The 22712-nt window shown below is 43.8% G+C and overlaps 1 protein-coding gene across 5 annotated transcripts in view; it reads right to left on the reverse strand.

Moving 5' to 3' along the window:
* Nucleotides 1-22712, reverse strand: part of ulk4 (unc-51 like kinase 4) — a 425974-nt gene that overhangs the window by 394958 nt on the left and 8304 nt on the right. For all 5 annotated transcript variants that reach the window (XM_041184964.1, XM_041184966.1, XM_041184965.1 and 2 more), the window contains exons 3-8: nucleotides 18184-18283; nucleotides 16920-17059; nucleotides 13173-13335; nucleotides 11846-11947; nucleotides 10144-10227; nucleotides 5272-5347 (exon numbers count right to left, since the gene is read on the reverse strand). In XM_041184964.1, coding sequence (XP_041040898.1) covers nucleotides 5272-5347; nucleotides 10144-10227; nucleotides 11846-11947; nucleotides 13173-13335; nucleotides 16920-17059; nucleotides 18184-18283 — 665 coding nt within the window. The remainder of the gene's footprint in view (nucleotides 1-5271; nucleotides 5348-10143; nucleotides 10228-11845; nucleotides 11948-13172; nucleotides 13336-16919; nucleotides 17060-18183; nucleotides 18284-22712) is intronic.

The raw sequence follows: 22712 nt of genomic DNA on the forward strand, positions 1-22712 counted from the left end.
ACACCCCCCCCCTCCACCTCTCTGTCTCTCTATCTCTCCGCCCCCCACACACACACCTTAAACCAGCTTATATTTCAACTCTTTCTTGGACTTGAACTCAAGTTCTGTCGAAGGGTCATGAGGACTCGAAACGTCAACTCTTTTCTTCTCCGCTGATGCTGCCAGACCTGCTGAGTTTTTCCAGGTAATTCTGTTTGTGTCATATACTGGTATGGGTTGAGAATCGGTTAACAGACAGAAAACAGAGGGTAGGAATAAAGGGGTCATTCTCAGGATGACAAGCTGTTACTAGTATGGTATGCAAGGATTAGTACTGGGGTCACAACTGTTTACAACCTATACAAATGATTTGGATGTGGGGACCAAATTTAATTTTTCCGAATTTGCTAGTGACATAAAATCACGTGGGAATGTGAGTTGTGAGGAGGATGTTAGGAGGCTTCAAGGGGACTTGGTCAGGCTAAGTGAATAGGCAAGAACATGGCAGATAGAATATAATGTGAATAAGTGTGAAGTATTCTAATATAATGTGAATAAATGTGAAGTATCTGCTTTGGTATAAAAAACAGAAAGTCAGAGTATTTCTTAAGTAGTGTGATGTTCGGAGGTGTTAATATCCAAAGGGACCCGAGTGTCCTTGTTCATGAGTCAGTAAAAGCTAGCATGCAGGTGCAGCAAGCAACTAGGAAGGCAAAAGGTATGTTGGTCTTCATCGCAAGGGGATTTGAGTGCAGGAGTAAAGATGCCTTGCTGCAATTGCATAGAGTCTTTGTGAGAACCCACATGAAATATTGCGTATAGTTTTGGTCGCCTTATCTAAGGAAGGATATACTTGCCATGGAGGGAGTGCAAGGGATGTTCATCAGACTAAACCCTGGGATGGTGGGATTGTCTTATGTGGAGAGATTGAGGAAACAGGGCCTGTATTTGCTCGGCCTGAATTTAATCTGAGTAGCCGGGAAACGGGTCCCCAATCACGATCGGCTCCCCCCCAGCTGCGATTTCACACTGACTGGCCAATTAACGGCCAGCCAGTGTGAAACGCGCGCTGAAAGGCTCAGTGCTGCCAGATTGGGGGCGGGAAGAGAGCAGGCGATGGCGTTGCCCTGGGCACGGGTGAGCGCTGCAAGAAAGCTTCCCGAAGGCAGGCAGCTGCCTCAGGGTGCTGGAGACCTGAAGAAGCTAAGCTAAAGGTTTAAAAAGCTGAAGTAAATTGTCTGTGCATCATAATCAATCACGTGAAAATACTGCAGATAAAAATGCTGCCCACAGATATTAATTTTTCTTTTATTTCATCAGGGAAATTTCATCCTGCCCTAGGAAGAGGTTTGATGCAAAATCCAAAGGCAGCCTGGCCAATTCACCCAACCGTAACATTGGAAGGGCAACAAAAAAAATCAGAGACAATTGAACTGTTAGTGCTTAATTGCGCTCTTAATTGCCGGCGGGCGCGCTTCCAACTTTTATGCGTGCCCATCAAGCGAAATATTGCACGAGTGCACAATGACATCGGGACGCTCGCCCAACCCAATCAGGCATTAAATTGCGCGAGAAGACATCACGCAAGCGTCTCGATGCCATTGTGCACTCCCGCAACACAGAGGTTGAAGCACAAAAAGCCAAAAGATTGCGCAAGTGCACGATGATGTCAGGACACTCGACCGACATCTTCTCACGCGATTTAATGCCCGATCGGGTCGGGGTCACGCACCCTGCCCCCTGCAGGACATAAAATTCTGCCCCTAGAGTTTTGAAGAATGAAACGTGATCTCATTTAAACTTACAAAATTCTCACAGGGCGTGACAGGGTAGATAAGGGTAGGATGTTTCACCTGGCTGATAAGCCTAGAACCAGAGGGCACAGTCTCAGAATTGGACTGAGATGAGGAGGAATTTCTTCACTCAGAAGGTGGTGAATCTTTGGAGTTCTCCATCCCAGAGGGTTGTGGAAGCTCAATCATTGAGCATGTTCAAGACAGAAATGAATAGATTTCTGACATCAAGAGATATATGGATAGCTCAGGAAGGTGACATTGAGGTGGATGATCAGCCACGATCTAACTGAATGGCGGAGCAGGCTTGACAGGCCGAATGGCCTACTCTTGCTCTAATGTTCCTATGTTCCTATCAGCCTCCCTCACGTTACAGGCCTGACTCCAGGCTGTCCCTGCCTTCACTGGATGAAAATCTTGCCAGCCCACACTGTCTGGTAGGAGGCGGGATCGCAACATTAAGAAATATTCTAACTCCCGCCTCAAATATGAAAATCTGGCCCAAAGAGTGTGAAAAGCGATCTAGATAGGTTAAATAAGTGGGCAAGAAATTGTCCGATGGAGTATAACGTGGGAAAACATGAGGTTATCCACTTTGGAAGGAAGAACAGAAAAGCAGATTATTCAAATGGAGAAAGATTTCAGAACACTACAGAACAGAGGGGCCTGGGGGTCCTTGTACATAAATCACAAAAAGTTAGCATGCAGGTCCAGAAGGGAAGTCTTGCTACAATTATACAGGGTGTTGGTGAGATCACACCTAGAGTCCTAGATACAGTTTTGGTCTCTTTATGTAAGGAGGGATAAATTTACATTGGGGGCAGTTGAGAGAAGGTTCACTAGGTTGATTCCTTAGATGAAGGGGTTGTCTTATGAGGAAAGACTGAATAATCTGAGCCAATCTCCTTGGAGTTTAAAAGAATGAGAGGTGATCTAATTGCAACATATGATTGAGGAGGTTTCCCAAGGTTGCTACTGAGAGGATGTTTGCTCTTGTGGGGGAATCGAGATCTAGGGGCACAGTTTTAAAATAAGGGGTCTTCCATTTAAGAAAGAGACGAGAGGAAATTTCTTCTCTCAGATGATCATTAATCTTTTGAATTCTCTACCCCACTGAACAGTGGAGGCTGGGTCACTCAATATATTCAAGGCTGAGTTAGACAGACTTTTGATCTGCAAGGAGGTAGGCAGGAAAATGGAATTGAGGCCACGATTAGAACAGCTATGATCTTGCTGAATAGCGAAGCAGGCTCAAGGGCCAAACAGCCAGCTCCTGCTCCTATTTCTTATGTTCTTATAGCCAGGATTAGCTTGCCTTTTACCAAAAGCTTAAACACCAGTATTCAGGTCAGTTCACAACACCAGCCTTTCCATTCAATGAATATTAGCTATCCCCTCCCTTTTCCTCTTCTTTGCTAGTCCTGTGACCCTCATCTGCCAACAGCTCTGGGCTGGATGTACTGGTTTCAGCAGTGTGGCTACATCTTCTGGGCTCCAGGTGCTGCTGTGTCCTCTGGGAGCCTTCAATTCTTTCCCCAATCTCAGTTCTCTAATTCTCTGTTTTATTCCTTGCTATAATTCACCACACCTGCCTCCTCCCCTTTGCATCTAACCTTGCTCTGCCTTCCCCTCTCCACCCACCACCTCTTGCCCCGCTCTATCTCCCCCCCGCCATGAATCACCTCAAACCTCAATCCACCCAACTCTCATTACTTTCCCCATTGGCCTACGCTGGTCTGGACCATTGGTCGTTCCTGCTCCAATTATCACCTGCCCTCAAACCATACTTTGTCTCCACTCCCTGTGTGCAATAGCACTTGGAAATTAATTAAACAATTTTTAAAAATACATTAAATAGCCTTCAACAAAAATCTAAAGAAATTATTTAAAATTCAAACAGTCCAGTCCTTCATTATGAGATGAAACTAAGCTACAACTTAAATTGTTATGGCCAAGTAAAATAAATTAAAATAAATTTTTTAAATCTATGACAATCTTATTTTGAATTTTGAGTGATCTAAATCCTTCTTTAGATCAAGGTCAACTTCAACTTTTAAATCATCACATGGAGAAAAATATCCAATGGAAACTATTAAAACCTTGCCCCATGCAGGTAACCTTGCCCACCTCACAGCATACACACTAATACAAAGGCAAAACACTGCAGATGCTTGAAATGTGAATTGGAAACAGAAAATGTTGAAAATACTCATTAAATCTGTGGAGAGAAACAGAGTTAACATTTCAGGTCAATGATGACCCCTCATTAGAACTTCAATCAGGTCATCACTGACCTCAAACCTTGTGTGGAATTTTGCAGCCCCATCAAGGCAAGGGCAGGACTGGAAAATGCGGCAAGCCATTCAAAAGTCCACAAATTCAGCAGGACTGGAAAATCCTGCCGGCAGAAGGGGCTGTGAAATTCCATACTTTAGCTCTGTTTCACTCCACAGATGCTGCCTGACCTGGCGAGTATTTCAGCATCTTCTGCTTTTGTATCATAGGGCAACATTTTCCCGTCAGCAGGTGGGGAATGGGGCCTTGCTCGCGGACACGTAAAATGACGCGCAATGACATCGGGCGAGCGTCCTGACGTCACCGTGCGCCATTTTGACCCTCAGTTCGGCGGGCGCACAGCAGAATCAGCTGCCCGCCCCCCACCCCGCCGAACTGTCAAAGGCCTATTAAGGCCTCTTAAAACTAATTGAAGTACTTAACTGAGCTGCCCGTCCAACCTTAAGGTTGACGGGGGCAGGTGAAGAGCCCAGGCGGGCCTTCGCATTTTTCATGAAACCTCATCCAGGGGTGGGGTGAGGTTTCATGAAGGATTTATTAATTAAATAAAAATTTTCCGTTTATTTAAATCATAAAACCTTAAGCTGATCTCCCGGAGGTGCCTCAGGGAGATCTCTGAGCTCTTTCACACGCATGCGCGAACGAGCACAGGGAACCACCCCAGGGAAGTTCCCCCCCTGCCCGCACAGGGAGCGCTCAGTGTTTCCAGGCACGCATCGCAATGGGCGGGCCTTAATTGGCCCACCCACGTAAAATGACAGCATGTCCCCAGTTGGGTTTGTGCCCACCCCCGCACGACCAGCCCCCCCACCCCCCGCCCCACCCCCCCTCCAACCAACAGGGGGAAATTTCTGCCCGTGGCATACTCAACATTGTTTTGGGCATCAGTGTGGCTCTCAGACTAAAGGAGGCTGCTTTCAGCTCCAAACATCAGCAAGAACGGAAGGCATGTGATATATCCTAAAATAACAAAAATCAGTATGTAAATGGAGGAGAGTAAATGACAGTAAAGTATGGAAAGGTTTTCTAACAACATTATAATCTAAATAGTAAAATATTCAAGAAACCCACCATTCAAGCTGTAGTCATTCAATAATCATCTGTTGCATTCATATCCTAATATTATTTCACAGGGAACCAATTCCTCTTATCACCTGTCGTAAAGGAAGACTAAAGCCCTCAGGCGATGTCCCAATTCATTTACCTTTTTGAAGGGTCTTTCTGAAGTAAGTCTTCAATCAAACCAAGAAATTCAGTGGAAGGTTTTTGCCCGGTAGATTCTGACAGGGAATAAAAATGTTTCAAATTTGGTAGCAAATCATCCACAAATTAATCACTATTAATCACAAAATACAAATTTTGCACTGAGATACTTCCCATTTAAAACTGTAAGTAAACTGTAACTTAAATCACACAACTAAAGCTGAAGAATCTGTCAATCATTCCAATCAAGTCGCACCGAACTCTGCAAACTGAGGTTGGACTCTTAATTTACCAGGGTTCTCTGTATGTGGAAATTGTGAACAGGGAATTAGGACTGTAAACCGGCTACAGCACTTAAATGGATGATATTCACCCTCAAAAGCAGAGGCACTTTCTTTCTTGCTCTGAAAGGCAAATCTGTCTTGCAAGGTAATGATTGGTCTTGATGTGGGAGGAGCAGCAAAAGAGGTCATTCTTTTCAGATGCACTTGGGAGCTCATGCATTAAAATGTTTTCAGGCATTCACACAAGCCCCAAGATAAATGGAAGTGGACTTCCTCTCTCTTTGTTGAAGTTATCGCACACAGAACTTGGTGCTGAGGATGAGAACACATGTTTTTCTTTCCGCTGCACTCTTGCTTTGCAATACAAGTGCAGGACATATTTGCAATGTGCCATCCTGGCGACATTTACTGAGTACTTACACACTATGCAGTGAATCAGGCTGTGACTTATACCTCCTGGAAAGAAAATGGGAAGAGGAACAACAACGTGTAATTACAATGGCTGAAAAAAGAGACATGATATTGAAGCTTTTCATCTTGCACTCATCAGGACAGCTATGCAAGATAAACTAACAATAAAGGGAACACCAATCTATACTGCATGAGAAGGAAGTATTGTTTGGTTGGCAAGTAGATTCTAATCAGTGTTCACCTGCCTTCCAATCAGCACTCTCTTCTCATGCAGTATAAATTGTTCTTCCTTTTACTGTTGGTTTATCTTGCATAGATGTCCTGATGAGTGCAAGATGAAAAGCTTCGATAGCATTTCTCTTTTTCAGCAATACTACCAAACGACTATAGTGCTTTTAATGTAATAAACAATACCGGGCACTTTATAAATGGAAAATAGGAAGGTGAACAGGCATCAAGCTATGGAGGTAGAGATTAGGAAGGGGGACTAAAAGGTTGATCAAAAATATGAGTTTTAAGAAAGTTTTAAGAGGGAATTGCAATGAGTAGGACTGTGAGTACCAAAGGCTCTTCCACCAATGAGGAGGTGATACATAAAGGCCAGAGAACTAAAGGATGTGGGCAGATGTAAAGCAGATAAAATGTGGTGTGGCCATGAAGGATTTTGAGAATGATTAGCAGTTTAAATTTGATATTTTGAAATTCAGGATGTCAATGCAAATTAACAAAGTTAGGATTGATGGAGATCAAACATTGACCAAGACAGAAGTGAGCCATCTGAGTTTTGGTTAAATTGGAATTTGAGTGGAGGATGGCAGACATTGATCAAATCGAAGAGCAAAAGTGTCGACAAACTTTCTGGTGGCAATGGGGCTGAGGTAAGGCAACAACAGTTATTCAGTACAAAAACAGAATTACCTGGAAAAACTCAGCAGGTCTGGCAGCATCGGCGGAGAAGAAAAGAGTTGATGTTTTGAGTCCTCATGACCCTTCGACAGAACTAGGTGAATCCCAGGAAGGGTTGAAATATAAGCTGGTTTAAGGTGTTGGTGGGGAGCGGGGGGGTTGGGGGGAGAGAGAAGTGGAGGGGGGTGGTGTGGTTGTAGGCAAAAGCAGTGATAGAAGCAGATCATCAAAAGATGTCACAGAACAAAAGAACACATAGGTGGCGAAGTTGGTGATATTATCTAAACAAATGTGCTAATTAAGAATGGATGGTAGGGCACTCAAGGTATAGCTCTAGTGGGGGTGGGGGGAACATAAAAGTTTTAAAAATATCTAAAAATAATGGAAATAGGAGGGAAAAAGAAAAATCTATATAATTTATTGGAAAAAAACAAAAGGAAGGGGGAAGAAACAGAAGGGGGGTGGGGATGGAGGAGGGAGGTCAAGACCTAAAGTTGTTGAATTCAATATTCAGTCCGGAAGGCTGTAAAGTGCGTAGTCGGAAGATGAGGTGTTGTTCCTCCAGTTTGCATTGGGCTTCACTGGAACAATGCAGCAAGCCAAGGACAGACATGTGGGCAAGAGAGCAGGGTGGGGTGTTGAAATGGCAAGCGACAGGGAGGTTTGGGTCATTCTTGCAGACAGACCGCAGGTGTTCTGCAAAGCGGTCACCCAGTTTACGTTTGGTCTCTCCAATGTAGAGGAGACCGCATTGGGAGCATCGAATGCAGTAGACTAAATTGGGGGAAATGCAAGTGAAATGTTGCTTCACTTGAAAGGAGTGTTTGGGCCCTTGAACGGTGAGGAGAGAAGAAATGAAGGGGCAGGTGTTACATCTTTTGCGTGGGCATGGGGTGGTGCCATAGGAGGGGGTTGGGGAGTAGGGGGTGATGGAGGAGTGGACCAGGGTGTCCCGGAGGGAACGATCCCTACGGAATGCTGACAGTGGGGGTGAAGGGAAGATGTGTTTGGTGGTGGCATCATGCTGGAGTTGGCGGAAATGGAGGAGGATGATCCTTTGAATGCGGAGGCTGGTGGGGTGATAAGTGAGGACAAGGGGGACCCTATCATGTTTCTGGGAGGGAGGAGAAGGCGTGAGGGCGGATGCGCGGGAGATGGGCCGGACACGGTTGAGGGCCCTGTCAACGACCGTGGGTGGAAAACCTCGGTTAAGGAAGAAGGAGGACATGTCAGAGGATATGTTTTTGAAGGTAGCATCATCGGAACAGATGCGACGGAGGTGAAGGAACTGAGAGAATGGGATGGAGTCCTTACAGTAAGCGGGGTGTGAGGAACTGTAGTCAAGGTAGCTGTGGGAGTCGGTAGGCTTGTAATGGATATTGGTGGACAGTCTATCACCAGAGATTGAGACAGAGAGGTCAAGGAAGGGAAGGGAAGTGTCAGAGATGGACCACGTGAAAATGATGGAGGGGTGGAGATTGGAAGCAAAATTAAAAAATTTTTCCAAGTCCTGACGAGAGCACGAAGCAGCAGCGAAGTAATCATCGATGTACCGGAGAAACAGTTGTGGAAGGGGGCCGGAGTAGGACTGGAACAAGGAATGTTCCACATACCCCATAAAGAGACAGGCATAGCTGGGGCCCATGCGGGTACCCATAGCCACACCTTTTATTTGGAGGAAGTGAGAGGAGTTGAAGGAGAAATTGTTCAGTGTGAGAACAAGTTCAGCCAGACGGAGGAGAGTAGTGGTTGATGGGGATTGTTCGGGCCTCTGTTCAAGGAAGAAGCTAAGGGCCCTCAGACCATGCTGGTGGGGGATGGAGGTGTAGAGGGATTGGACGTCCATGGTGAAGAGGAAGCGATTGGGGCCAGGGAACTGGAAATTGCTGATGTGACGTAAGGTGTCAGAGGAATCACGGATGTAGGTGGGAAGGGACTGGACAAGGGGAGAGAGAAGGGAGTCAAGATAACGAGAGATGAGTTCTGTGGGGCAGGAGCAAGCTGACACGATCGGTCTACCGGGACAGTTCTGTTTGTGGATTTTGGGTAGGAGGTAGAAGCAGGCCGTCCGAGGTTGGGCGACTATCAGGTTGGAAGCTGTGGGAGGAAGATCCCCAGAGGAGATGAGGTCAGTGACAGTCCTGGAAACAATGGCTTGATGTTCAGTGGTGGGGTCATGGTCCAGGGAGAGGTAGGAGGAAGTGGCTGTGAGTTGACGCTCAGCCTCCACGAGGTAGCGGTCAGTGTGCCAGACAACAACAGCACCACCCTTGTCGGCGGGTTTGATGACGATGTCAGGGTTGGACCTGAGAGAATGGAGTGCAGTAAGTTCAGCGAGAGAGAGATTAGAATGGGTGAGAGGAGCAGAGAAATTGAGACGACTAATGTCGCACCGACAGTTCTCAATGAAAAGATCAAGAGAAGGTAAGAATCCAGAGGGAGGTGTCCAGGTGGAGGGAGAATATTGGAGGTGGGTGAAAGGATCCGTTGAACGGGGAGAGGACTCCTGCCCAAAGAAGTGAGCCTGGAGACCAAGACGGCGGAAGAAGAGTTCAGCATCATGCCGAGCCCGAAATTCATTAAGGTGAGGGTGTAGGGGTATGAAACTAAGTCCTTTGCTGAGCACTGAATGTTCAGCATCCGAGAGGGGAAGGTCAGGGGGTATAGTGAATACACGGCTGGGGCTGGGATTGGAAGATGGGGTGGGGACGGAGGGACAGGCAGGGGTGGAGGGTCCTAGATGGGTGTTGGTGTCGATGAGTTGATGGAGCTAGCGTTCCTTAGCACTTGAGAGAAAGAGAAAAAGTTTCTTGTTGAGGCGTCGGATGAGCCGAAGAATAAAATGAAACTGGGGGCACGCGCAGCTTTGAAAAAGGGTACGGCGGTGCTGCTGGAGGGAGAGGTCGAGTGTGTTCGTATGGTGGTGCATGGCACTGAGTGTGGATCTCAGGATGCGACGGGAACAACAGTCCGAGAAACATTTTATGTCCCGGAAATACCTGTAATCCTGGGTGGGTTCGAAACATGAGGGGTGGAATTTCAGTTGAAATCCACGTGGGGTAATTCGGAGACGGAGACAGTCACTGAGAAAGGAGATATGGCTGTGAAAGCGGGTTTTAGTAAACACCTTGTCAAGCACCAGGAGAGAAATGGAAAGCAATGAAGGTGAACAAGGCAAAAGAGAGAGATGGAAATCTTGTCGCAGAGACGAACAGAACTTCTTCAAGGACTGGCTTGAATGCTTTCCAAAATATTTTGAAAAATTACTGAACCTTGAGGCTTAGGTGGTGGTGGATCTTTGTACAAAATCATTTCGGCCAGCTCAGATAAGTTTTTGGAGAAAAATGGTGGTTTTCCTGTTGAGTAAACATTGCAGTCATGAGTAATGAACTTTGTAAACAACAGCTCAAAGCTTGAGCATCACACTACAAGCACCAATACAAAAGCAGCTTTAGCGGCCATCTTAATAATTTATTGTTTTCTTAATCTCTCCAAGTTTTAACTTGTTCAACGTTGCTGCTGAATTACAGAAGAATTTAATTTAGAAATCTTGCTCACCATCTGTTAGAATTTACTTCTAATAATCCACAAGTGTTTTATTTCCCTTTCTGAATTTTTGTACTCAACAAGGTGAAGGATATTAGTGCTAGAGAATTAAATTCTTCCCATTTCAGGCACCCATTGACAGCATCAAATTCTTCTAGGTCAGTATAGTATCTCTAGATTTAGAGAAAAGCTCCATTAATTCTGCCTCAGCCCCAATCTTATAAGAGCACCACCTAGGGTACCAGTGGGACATGTCTCCATTTCTATACCATGTTTCTTGGGACATCCCTGAGTAAAATTGTCAATTATTGTTGAATTAGATAAGGCTTCATACTAAAGACCTTGCCTTAACTCTTTTCACACAGGACTCTTGCAACCAGCAGCCAGAGAAGATTTTCACCCCATCAGTCTGGGCTGGATTTAAACCTCAGCCCCCAAGATAAAAGACAAGTACTCTTAATTGGATCATAAGGCCATAAGAAATAGGAGCATGGGGAGTAGAGCATACGGCCCCTCAAGTCTGTCTGCCATTCAATACGATTATGGCTGATCATTTGCCTCAACTCCATTTTTCTGCAAGCTCCCTAAACCCCTTAATTCTCTGGGTGACTAAAAATCTGACTATCCTATTTGAAAGAGAGCTAAGAGAGTAGAGTGTGCTTTTGAACTCCAAAAAAAGCCTTATACTCCAAGGAAGCTGATAAAATTAATTTCCACATAACAGGTTCCATTCCAAACAGAGGTAATGGAATGCCCTGATAGCTCTTTAAAGCAGTGACAGGGTGAGCCATGTATACGAGGTAGGTTATAGATTCAAACATCCAGTATGGGCCAAGTTAGCTAATATCAACAGTTTCTCAGGAATGCAGGGTTCCTAACCCTGATTCATCCAGTGACCTACGGGTACGTGAAAAAGATGTTGCATGGTGAACATTTTTAATGGTGGCTGATTCATCCAGTGACCTATAGATAAGTGAAAAAGCTGTTGCATGTTGAACATTTTTATTGGTGGCTCTAGATTTTAATTAGTGCAAGGACTGACATGACTGTTGGGGACTATCACAACTGCAGACATTACATATCATGGAAAACTTAACACAGCAATAACTTGTATGATATGTTTTGTCAAGACAGCACATTAAAAACTCCAATTACTTGCAACAGCAGAAATGGTGCTTAAATCAGCCTTTTCATGAAGTAGTAGCACTTATGTTTTCACATTTTTCAAAGTGACATGATCATGTTTACCAGCAGTGTGTTGGCTCAGCTTTGAAAAAACAAAAATATGAAATGAAGTAACAGATAAGGAAGGGTGGAAAAACTGGCACTGACAAGGCATCAGACAGCATAAAACTCATGACTTTTCAATACAGTGGTGCCAGAGGGAGTACAAAGAAAGATTACAAATGAACATGTTCAAAAACCAACCTGTAAACATCTCGTACAGTACACAGCCCAGAGACCATAAATCACTGACTGGAGAACAATCTTCACCCTTCAGAATTTCTGGAGCCATATATGTTGAAGACCCTAAAAGGTAAATTTGTATCAAATGAAACATATCAAAATAACCTGAACAACATTCAATTATATATCCTTCTTGCAGAAGAGGGAAATATTGCTAAAAAAAAATGAATCTGACCAAGTAGACCTAGTCTGTACTCAATGATTTGACCGAATTATTTTCCACTTCCAAAATGGACAGGAGAAAGTGGTGGATATCCCCCGTATCTTACTGTGTCAAATATACTGTAATTAGGAGAACATTGTTAAATCTGGGCATGTTGAGCTGCTTATGTAAAGTTTAGTTTTGAACTTTAGTTGTGAACACAAGGTTTTGGACCACATGCCAAACTGTTAACAGGCACCTCTTGACAATGCAGCACCCCAACAGTACTGCCCTAGAATGTCAACCTATATTCTGTGCTCAAATCCATGAAGGGCTTGAAGTCAACAATTTGAATACTACAGCAAGCCAGACAACTAACGCTTTTATTTAACACATTTATTAATCATATTTTATTAGAGTTGCAATTCAAAAAGTAAAATTATTCAGAATAAATTCTTAAGTAATGTATGTAACATAAAGCGCTACAGCTAACCAAAAATAGGACATCAGGCAACTACAGCTTATATCCTGGGATGCTCAGCTGACTCATTTGACAAATATTCACCGAGAGCGTGAACAGAAGGACCGTGATAAAATAAATCACTTTACAGATGTTTGGCTGCACCACTATCCAATTTTCCTACTTACAACAGTTTTAGGAAAGCATTCATATATCTTGCTAAATGTTGCTTTTTGTCAATGTCAGTTGGTAAATTCACTACCAGATGTAGAACCGAGTCACTCAGATCCAGAAGGTATGTTGTCCATGCTGCAATACCTGATCTCAGCTCAAATGCTTATAGAGGTACTAAAATTGATCTCAGAATCCCATTGTTAGAGAGACAAAGTGAAAATCCGCCATGTTCCCAATCCTGATCATTATTCAGTGGGTTTAGCCAGAAAGTGCACATTTGGACTTTGATGAGGACAGGATCATACTCCACTCTGATGAAGGGCTGTCAACCTGAACCATTAACTCTGTCTCTCTTTCTACAGATGCTACCTGACCTGCATTTTCTATTTAGATTTCATCCTCAGGTACGATCAGATATACGGTGGAATTTCCAATATCTAGGTTTAAAGGTGATTTAAAATTTTGCATTACCTATGAACCTTATTTAGGGGTACTTAATGAGAGATTGTTACCTCGGGTCCGAATTTTAGACTTTCTTTTTTGTGTGCCGTTGCTGCTTTCCCCTACATCATCTTCTGCACCAATCAGTGAAAAGAATTCATCCAAATTTTCTCCTTCTGCTTTGGCTAAACTGAAGTTACTGTATTTCAGAGTGCCTGGTCCATCCAGCAATATCTGGTTAGGAAGACAACAAGGTGGTGAGAAAATGACAATGCTGCAAGTGGAAAATATCTTATAAACACCACCATACAATCTTCAGAAAAATAATTTACATGAAAACATTGTTTAAAATTCCACAAGTTCTACAAGATAGATTACCGTTTATTGCAGCAACTTATTTATCTGGCACCTTTAAATCTCACAGCAATTTAGAGTTGCAAGGGAAGAAAAGAATGTCAAGCCAAAGGAGATATTGAGAGGGGTGACTAGAAGCTTGCTCAAAGAGCTAATTTTAGGGAAGGCCTTTTAAAGAAAAGCAATTAAAGGAAAAGGAGGCGGAGAGGCCAAGGAAGTGAGGGAGTGAATTCCAGAGGGTAAGCTCGGGCAACTAAAAGCAATTACTACAGCATAAATAAGGCAAGAGGCTCCTTTCACCATAAAACATATCAAAGGTTTGCAAAACTAAAGCTATAGTTCAGGAAAAGGAAGAATTGGAAGCGATGGTATGGTGTTAAGTCCCTCATCCTGGCCCAGCAATTTTTTCTATATCCTTAAGCTCACAAAACATCAAATGTATTTGAATTCAGCGAAATCTAGGCAATGAAAGAAAATGACGTCAGAAGAGAAACTACGTTTCATTCAATAGGAGCATTTTTACTACCTTTAAGAACAAGTAGCATGAACAGGCCTGGATATGCAACACTACACAATTTCCTGCTACAAGTTTCCTACATTTTGTCATTAGATGCAAGGCTAAAAGTGTACTATTGTGTATCAAGATTTAAGATGAATGTTTTGGAACAATAATAAATGAAGTCAGTTGTCAGAGATAACACTGCCTCACACTTTAAGAACTTGTTAAAAGGACAAGGAAGGAATTATGCTGCAGGTTACAGGGACAAGGAAAGGCGAGCCCATGGACAGATTTAAACATAAAACTGAGAAACTTAAATTTGAGGCATTAGGGGGGCTGGAAGCCAACATGGAGAAGTGAGGGCAGGGATAATGAGCAAGTGGGTGCTTGGTGCATGACAGGATATATATAGCAGAGTTTTGGATGAACTGAAGTTTACCAGAAAGTAGAGGATGCGAGGTCAAACAAGAAAACATTGGAATAGTCAAGCCTGGAAGTAATAAAAGCATGGATCAAGACTTCAGCAGCAGGTGAGGTCAGGTAGGGACAGAGATGGGCGGATGTTATGAAGCAAGGAATATACAGTCTTTGTGATGGAGAGGACATCCATTGGATGCTCATCATGGGGTCAGGTGGGACAGCAGGTCTGTTAACAGTCAGAATTACCCCAGAACAGTGGATGGGCAAACGAGAGGAGTAGGTGGCATGTGCACACACAGTTTGAGGCAGGAGCAGAGGACTATCCTGAGATTTAGCTGGAAAAAATCTGAGGCTGATCCAAGACTTTAGTCTGTTTGTCCAGGACTGGCACTGGAGGGGTCAAGGGAGGTTATTTCATCAACATACATATGGGAGCTGATCTCATATTTGCAGATGGCATTGCCAAGGGGCTGCATGTAAATGAATTAGAGGAGATGGCCAGCATTGGATCATTGGGGAACTCCCAAGATGACAGTGCAGGATAGGGATAGAACCATTGGTAATGATGTTCTGGCTGAGATCAGATAGTCAAGCAGAGTCAAACAAGAGAAACCCCACTGAACTGGAGAAAGGAAGTGAAGTGGTAGAGGAGGATGGAATAGTCAACCATGTTAAATGGCTACAAAGAGGTTGTGGAAGGAAAATACATTACCATCATATTCAGAGAACGTAATTCATGACTTTGGTTAGAATAGTTTTAGTGCTGCAGAAAGGACAGAAACCTGAATGGAGGGATTTAATTATAATGTGGTGGTATAAAGCAAAAGGAGGGATTGGGAGGAGTGCAAACCCCAATCTGCTCTTGAACTTTGACACAATTAGTTTCAGTATTGTGGAAGTCCTGAAAGCACATCATCCATCTGTTCTCTCATCTGCAGATGGCTCTTGGCACAAATAGGGACAGAATTAATCTACACTTGAAGAAGTAGGGATTAATCAAGGACAGTCAGCATGGTTTTGTTAAGGGGAGGTCATGTCTGACCAATTTGATTGAATTTTTCGAAGAGGTGACCAGGTGTGTAGGTGAGGGCAATGCATTTGATGTAGTCTACTTGGATTTCAGCAAGGTTTTTGATAAGGTCCCGCACAAGAGGCTAATAATGAAGGTAAGAGCCCATGGGATCCAAGGCAATTTGGCAAATTGGATCCAGAATTGGCTGAGGGGCAGGAAGCAGGGGGTGATGGTCGAGGGGTGTTTTTGTAACTGGATGCCTGTGTCCAGTGAGGTTCCACAGGGATCAGTGTTGAGTCCCTTGCTGTTTGTGGTATATATAAACGATTTAGACTTGAATGTGGGAGGGTTGATCAGTAAGTTCACGGATGACACGAAAATTGGTGGGGTGGTAAATAGTGAGGAGGATAGCCTTAGATTACAGGAGGATATAGACGGGCTGGTCAGATGAGCTGATTAGTGGCAAATGGAATTTAATCCGGATAAGTGTGAGGTGATGCACTTGGGCAGGACAAACAAGGCACGGGAAAACACGATGAATGGTAGGACCCTGAGCAGTACCAAGGATCAGAGGGACCCTTGTGTGCATGTCCGCTGGTCCCTTAAGGTAGCAGGACAGGGAGAGAAGGTGGTTAAGAAGGCATATGGGATACTTGCCTTTATTAGCCGAGGCATTGAATAGAAGAGCAGGGAGGTTATGCTGGAACTGTATAAAACCCTGGTTAGGCCACAGCTAGAGTGGTTCTGGAATCCGCATGATAGGAAGGATGTGATTGCACTAGAGAGTGCAGAGGAGATTTACCAGGATGTTGCCTGGGCTGGGAGTTTTAGTTATGAGGAGAGATTGGATAGACTGGGGTTATTTTCGCTGGAGCAGAGGAGGTTGAGGGGGGACATGATTGAGGTGTATAAAATTATGAGGGGCATAGATAGGGTAGACAGGAAGGAACTTTTCCCCTTGGTGGAGGATCAATAACCAGGGGGCATAGATTTAAGGTGAGGGGCAGGAGGTTTAGAGGGGATGTGAGGAAAAATTTTTTCACCCAGAGGGTGGTGGGAATCTGGAACTCACTGCCTGAAAGGGTGGTAGAGGCAAAAACCCTCATAAAATTTAAGAAGTATTTGGATGTGCACTTGCGATGCCATGGCATACAAGGCTATGGGCCTAGTACCGGAAAATGGGATTAGAATAGTTAAGTACTTGTTTGACTGGCGCAGACTCGATGGGCCAAAGGGCCTTTTTCTGTGCTGTAGACCTCTATGAGTCTATGACATTAACTGAGTAACCAACAAGAAGGGGAAAGGAATATTAAACAGAATTATTCACTCTCAAAAGAGGGAAGTGCAAATTGACATTTAGCAGAAGCAATTAAATTCCTAACTCTGAAAAATGTACCTTAAGTAGCTGCACACAGCAAAGTAATAAATAATGTAATGACAGCAAAAATCCTAAATCTTTAGGAACCAAACACATTCATTATTCAACTATAGCTGAAACTCTGAACCTTATCTAATGCAACAGTGTCTATTTACCTTGGCAGGGTTAAGATCACAAAAAATTATGCCCAGTTCATGAATATGGCGCAAACCCGTCACCAAGTCAATACCGAACTGTCTAACTACATCTTCATGTAAATATTCATCTTGGGCGATGACCATCGCTAGTGAGCCTCCTGCAACGAATACCATAAGATTAAGTGTACGTAAGGTGGCAGTGAAAAAACAAGAGAATACATCAGCATCTGCTTAATTTGCATTAAATACTGCTAACAGCATTGGGAATTGAATGAAAAGTATTTTCTTAATTCAGCTCTTACATTCAGTGACTGCCATGCCTGAGGGCAAAGGAGCAAGGAAAAGGAACATTTTTATAACTACAGTTTTCAACGGTTTTCCTTCACAGTTCCAGCCTTAATAATTCAATGTATGACTTTTTGCTTGTTTTATGGGACAGACTGAATGACAAATAGGTTTTTTCCTGTATGTCAGTTTTCATATGCTTTTCTGTTTTATCAAATACAAAGAATGCATCCCAGGACTCTCAACTGTTCCCTTATGCATTACCTTTTACTAATAATGCACTACAGTTATTAAGACTGCCATGCTAAATTCTACATTTAATACTTTGTTTAAAAATGGGCCAAACGCATCAGAAAACAGGAAGTTTTCATTTTTGAGGTGGCGATCTGTAATTGGGAGTGTTGAAGAGACTGTCTTGAGCAAAGAACATCTTATCTAGGAAGACTATCTCAAAACATCTCAAAGGAGCTCACAAACAATGAACTGTAGCCTGATTTCACAAACTAAGACCCGAGACTGGGTGAATGAACTACAGAAACAAGCAGGCCTGGCACACATTCGTATTTCATCCAAATGATAGGAATTATAGCATTCACTCAGTGCTGCAGTGAACTGTCAACCTGGATCACGTGCTAAAGTCCCAGCACCACCTTCTTGCTTAGAAGTGAGAGTTCTACCAACTGAAGCAAAATGACATACAAGTAAAAACTTCTACAAACAATGCCAATATTTTTATCCATGCCAGCAATATCATAAATGAACTGGCTGTAAACAAGTTTACAACTTCTTGAAAACTAACACAGAGAAAAATATTGTGGTGAAACCATTCAAAAATGTGAGTCCTAAGTGTCCTACCAGCAAATTTTTCAGATTTTCATCATCATTACAACAAAGCACATAACACTCAACTACTCAATGCAACAGTGTAAAATGTAACCCTTTTACGTATATATTTAAAGCCACTGCATAATATTTTAAATAGCATTTGAATTCTTACCTGTGCATAGTTCCACTACCAGCCAGAGGTGATTGCTAGTCTCATACCACTCATGAAATAATACGATGTTCTGGTGTTCAATGCCATGAGTAAGTCGCACCTATATAAAAGACATATTTCCAAAACAAACATTTATCTTCTTGTCGTTAACCAAGACGGAAGGTATGGACAGGATTTTCCGAGCATCGGGCAAGTGGGCAGTTGGCCCCCAACCGCGATTTCACGCTGGCTGGCCAATTAACATGTGCATTGAGAGCTCCCTGAAGGCAGGGAGCTGCCTCAGGTAGCTGAAGAATTGTAAAATCAAAAAGAAAGATTTTAAAAATGTTAAAAACATGACCCAACATAGAACTCAGTAACAACACCAGAAACATAATAAAAATTATGCCTAAAAATTTTTATTTCTTTGTTAAGTGGATGAGGTTTCCTAAAAAATCCAAAGGCCACCTGGCTAATTCACCCGCTCGCAGGCAGTGAAAAATTGCTTTTAGTTAATTGATTAAGGGCCTTAATAGACCCCTAGAAATATCATGCGAGTGCGCTATGATGCCAGGACACTCGCCCGACATCATTGCGTGCTATTTTACGCCTGATCAGGTCGGGCACGTGCCCACCCGCGGCTCGTAAAATTCTGCCCTATATTTTTTTCTGTAAAATGAGAAATCGAGATGTAGGTCTAACATCCACAGCACAGGATTCAGCAAACTTGAAATGCACAGGACAGAAGATGGGATGAATCAAGATTGATTGATTAGGACTGTCAGGGAACGGAAAGACTAAAGAAACCCAGTTTGCAGATAATGAGAGACAATGAGTCATACATGGTAATATGTCTTACTTCCAAAACAGCAAGGACATAAGGAGGAGGGGAGAATGTAGGATGACATAGTTGAAGCATTCAGAATCACAGAATCACACAGTGCAGAAGAGGCCCTTCGGCCCATCGAGCCTGCACCGACACATGAGAAACACCTGACCTACCTACCCTAATCCCATTTACCAGCACTTGGCCCATAGCCTTGAATGTTATGATGTGCCAAGTGCTCATCCAGGTACTTTTTAAAGGATGTGAGGCAACCCGCCTCCACCGCCCTCCCAGCCAGCGCATTCCAGACCATCACCACCCTCTGGGTAAAAAAGGTTTTTCCTCACATCCCCCCTAAACTTCCAGCCCCTCACCTTCAACTTGTGTCTCCTTGTGACTGACCCTTCAACTAAGGGGAACAGCTGCTCCCTCTCCACCCTGTCCATGCCCCTCATAATCTTGTACTCTTCGATCGGGTCAACCCTCAGTCTCCTCTGCTCCAACAAAAACAACCCGAGTTTATCCAGCCTCTCTTCATAACTTAAATGTTTAATCCCAGGCAACATCCTGGTGAATCTCCTCTGCACCCCCTCCAGTGCAATCACATCCTTCCTATAATGTGGCAACCAGAACTACACACAGTGCTCCAGCTGTGGCCTCACCAAGGTTCTATACAACTCCAACATGACCTCCCTACTTTTGTAATTTATGCCTCGATTGATAAAGGCAAGCGTCCCAGATGCCTTTTTCACCACCCCACTAACATACCCCTCTGCCTTCAGAGATCTATGGACACACACGCCAAGGTCCCTTTGTTCTTCAGAACTTCCTAGTGTCATGCTGTTTATTGAATACTTCCTTGTCAAATTATTCCTTCCAAAGTGTATCACCTCACAATTTTCAGGGTTAAATTCCATCTGCCACTTATCTACCTATTTGACCATCTCATCTATATCTTTCTGTAGCCCAAGACACTCAACCTCACTGTTAATCACCCAGCCGATCTTTTGTGTCATCTGCAAACTTACTAATCCTATCCCCACATAGTCATCCATGTCATTTACATAAATGACAAATAATAGGGGACCCAGCACAGATCCCTGTGGTAGGCCACTGGACACTAGCTTCCAGTCACTAAAGCAACATTCTGTATCACCCTCTGTCTCCTACAATGAAGCCAATTTTGAATCCACATTATCAAATTACGCTGTATCCCATGTGCATTTGCCTTCTTTATAAGTCTCCTTTTTGGGACCTTGTCAAAAGCTTTGCTGAAATCCAAATAAACTACATCAACTGCACTACCCTCATCTATACACCTGGTCACCTCAAAAAATTCAATCAAATTTGTTAGGCATGACCTCTCTCTGACAAAGCCACGCTGACTATCCCTGATCAAACCTTGCATCTCCAAGTGGAGATAGATTCTGTCCTTCAGAATTTTCTCCAATAGTTTCCCTACCACTGATGTGAGACTCACTGGCCTGTCATTCCCTGGCTTATCCCTACAATTCTTCTTAAATACTGGAACCACATTAGCTGTTCTCCAGTCCTCTGGCACCTCCCCTGTGGCCAGAGAGGAATTAAAAATTTGGGTCAGAGACCTTGCGATCTCCTCCCTTGCCTCCCTCAGCAGTCTGGGACACAAATCATCCAGACCTGGAGATGTGCCCATTTTAAGCCTGCCAACACCTCCAATACCTTGTCACTCCCTATATCAATTTGCTCAAGAACCTCGCAGTCTCTGTCCCCGAGTTCCATACCTTCATCTTCATTCTCTTGGGTGAAGACAGATGTGAAGTATTTATTCAACACTCTAGCGATGTCCTCTGGGTCCACCCATAGATTGCCCTCTTGGTCCCTAATGGGCCCTACTCTTTCCCTGGTTATCCTCTTCCCATTGATATATTTAGAGAATATCTTGGGATTTTCCCTACTTTTACCAGCCAGGGCTTTCTCATATCCCCTCTTTGCTCTCCTAATTGCTTTCTTAAGCTCCACCTTACACTTTCTGTGCTCCACTAATGCCTTCGCTGATTTGCTCCCCTTGTACTTGCTAAAAGCCTCTCTTTTCCTTCTCATCGTATCCTGAATATCTCTGGTCATCCATGGTTCTCTGGGCTTGTTACTTCTTCCTATCACCCTAGAGGGAACATGTTGAGCCTGTACTCTCCCCATTTCCTTTTTGAACCACCACCCCCCCCCACTGCTCTTCTGTAGATTTCCCCACAAGTAGTTGTTCCCAGTCTACCTTGGCCAGATCCTGCCTTATTTTACTAAAATCTGCGCTCCCCCAATCCAAAACATTTTTTTGAAACTTGTCTATTTCTTTGTCCATAACTAGCTTAAATTGTACCATGTTGTGGTCGCTATCACTAAAATGCTCCCCCCACCACCACCTCAACCACCTGTCCAGCTTCATTCCCCAGAATTAGGTCCAGCAAAGCACCGTCCCTTGTTGGACCCTCTACATATTGACCTAAGAGGTTCTTCTGCAAACATTTCAAGAAATCCACTTCATCCAAGCCCTTAACACTATGTCTATCCCAATTAATGTTGGGAAAGTTGAAATCACCTAATATAATTACCCTATTGTTATTGTTTTTACTCACCTCCGCAAATTGAGCACATATTTTCTCCTCAATTTCCCGCTGACTATCTGGGGGTCTATAATAAACACCTAAAAATGTGGCTGCCCCTTTTTTATTCCTAAGCTCTACCCACAAAGCTTCATTCGATGCCCCCTCCAAGATATCATCTCTCCTTACTTCAGTAACTGACTCCTTAACTAATAATGCAATGCCTCCCCCTCTTTTACCCCCTTCCTTGTCTCGCCTGAAAATTCTATATCCTGGAATGTTGAGCTGCCATTCCTGCCCCTCCCTCAACCACGTCTCTGTGATGGTTACTATATCATAATTCTACCTGTCAATCCTCACCCTTAACTCATCCCTTTTACCTGTAATACTCCTGGCACTAGAGTAGAGGCCATCCAGCCTTGCCTTACTCCCCTGAAATTTAATGCAGCTGTACTCCCTCTGACTTGATTGTTTTGCTGTATTATGATGTGTCCCTAGTATGCTAACATTCTGTGTCCCCTCCCCCTGCCGGATTAGTTTAAACTCCTCCCAACAGCACTGGCAAACCCGCCCACAAGGATGTTAGTCCCGCTCTGGATCAGATGTAGACCATCCCACTTGTACAGGTCCCACCTTCCCCAGGAATGGTCCCAGTGATCCAGGAATCTAAAACCCTCCCTCCTGCTCCAACTCTTAAGCCACATATTCATCTGTGCTATTCTCCTATTTCTGTGCTTGCTAGCATGTGACACTGGGGGTAATCCAAAGATTACAACCTGAGAAGTCCTGCTTTTTAGTCTACTGCCTAACCCCCTGAATTCTCAATGCAAGACTTGATCCCTATTTCTACCTATGACATTGGTACCAACATGTACCCTGACCTCTGCCTTTTCACCCTCCCCCTTCAGGATGCCCTGCAGCCGTTCAGTGACATCCCGGACCCTGGCAACAGGGAGGCAACACACCATCCTGGAGTCACGTTGAATGCCACAGTAGCGCTTATCTGTTTCCTTGACTATAGAATCCCCTATTACTATTGCTCTTCCTCTCTTCCTCCCCTCTTGTACAGATAGGCTGCTTGTGGTGCCAAAAGCTTGGCTCTGTCTGCACTCCCTGGAGGAACCAGCGCCCTCATCAGCCTCCAA

The sequence above is a fragment of the Carcharodon carcharias genome, chromosome 3 (assembly GCF_017639515.1).
Source record: "Carcharodon carcharias isolate sCarCar2 chromosome 3, sCarCar2.pri, whole genome shotgun sequence".
Classification (NCBI taxonomy): Eukaryota; Metazoa; Chordata; class Chondrichthyes; order Lamniformes; family Lamnidae; genus Carcharodon; species Carcharodon carcharias.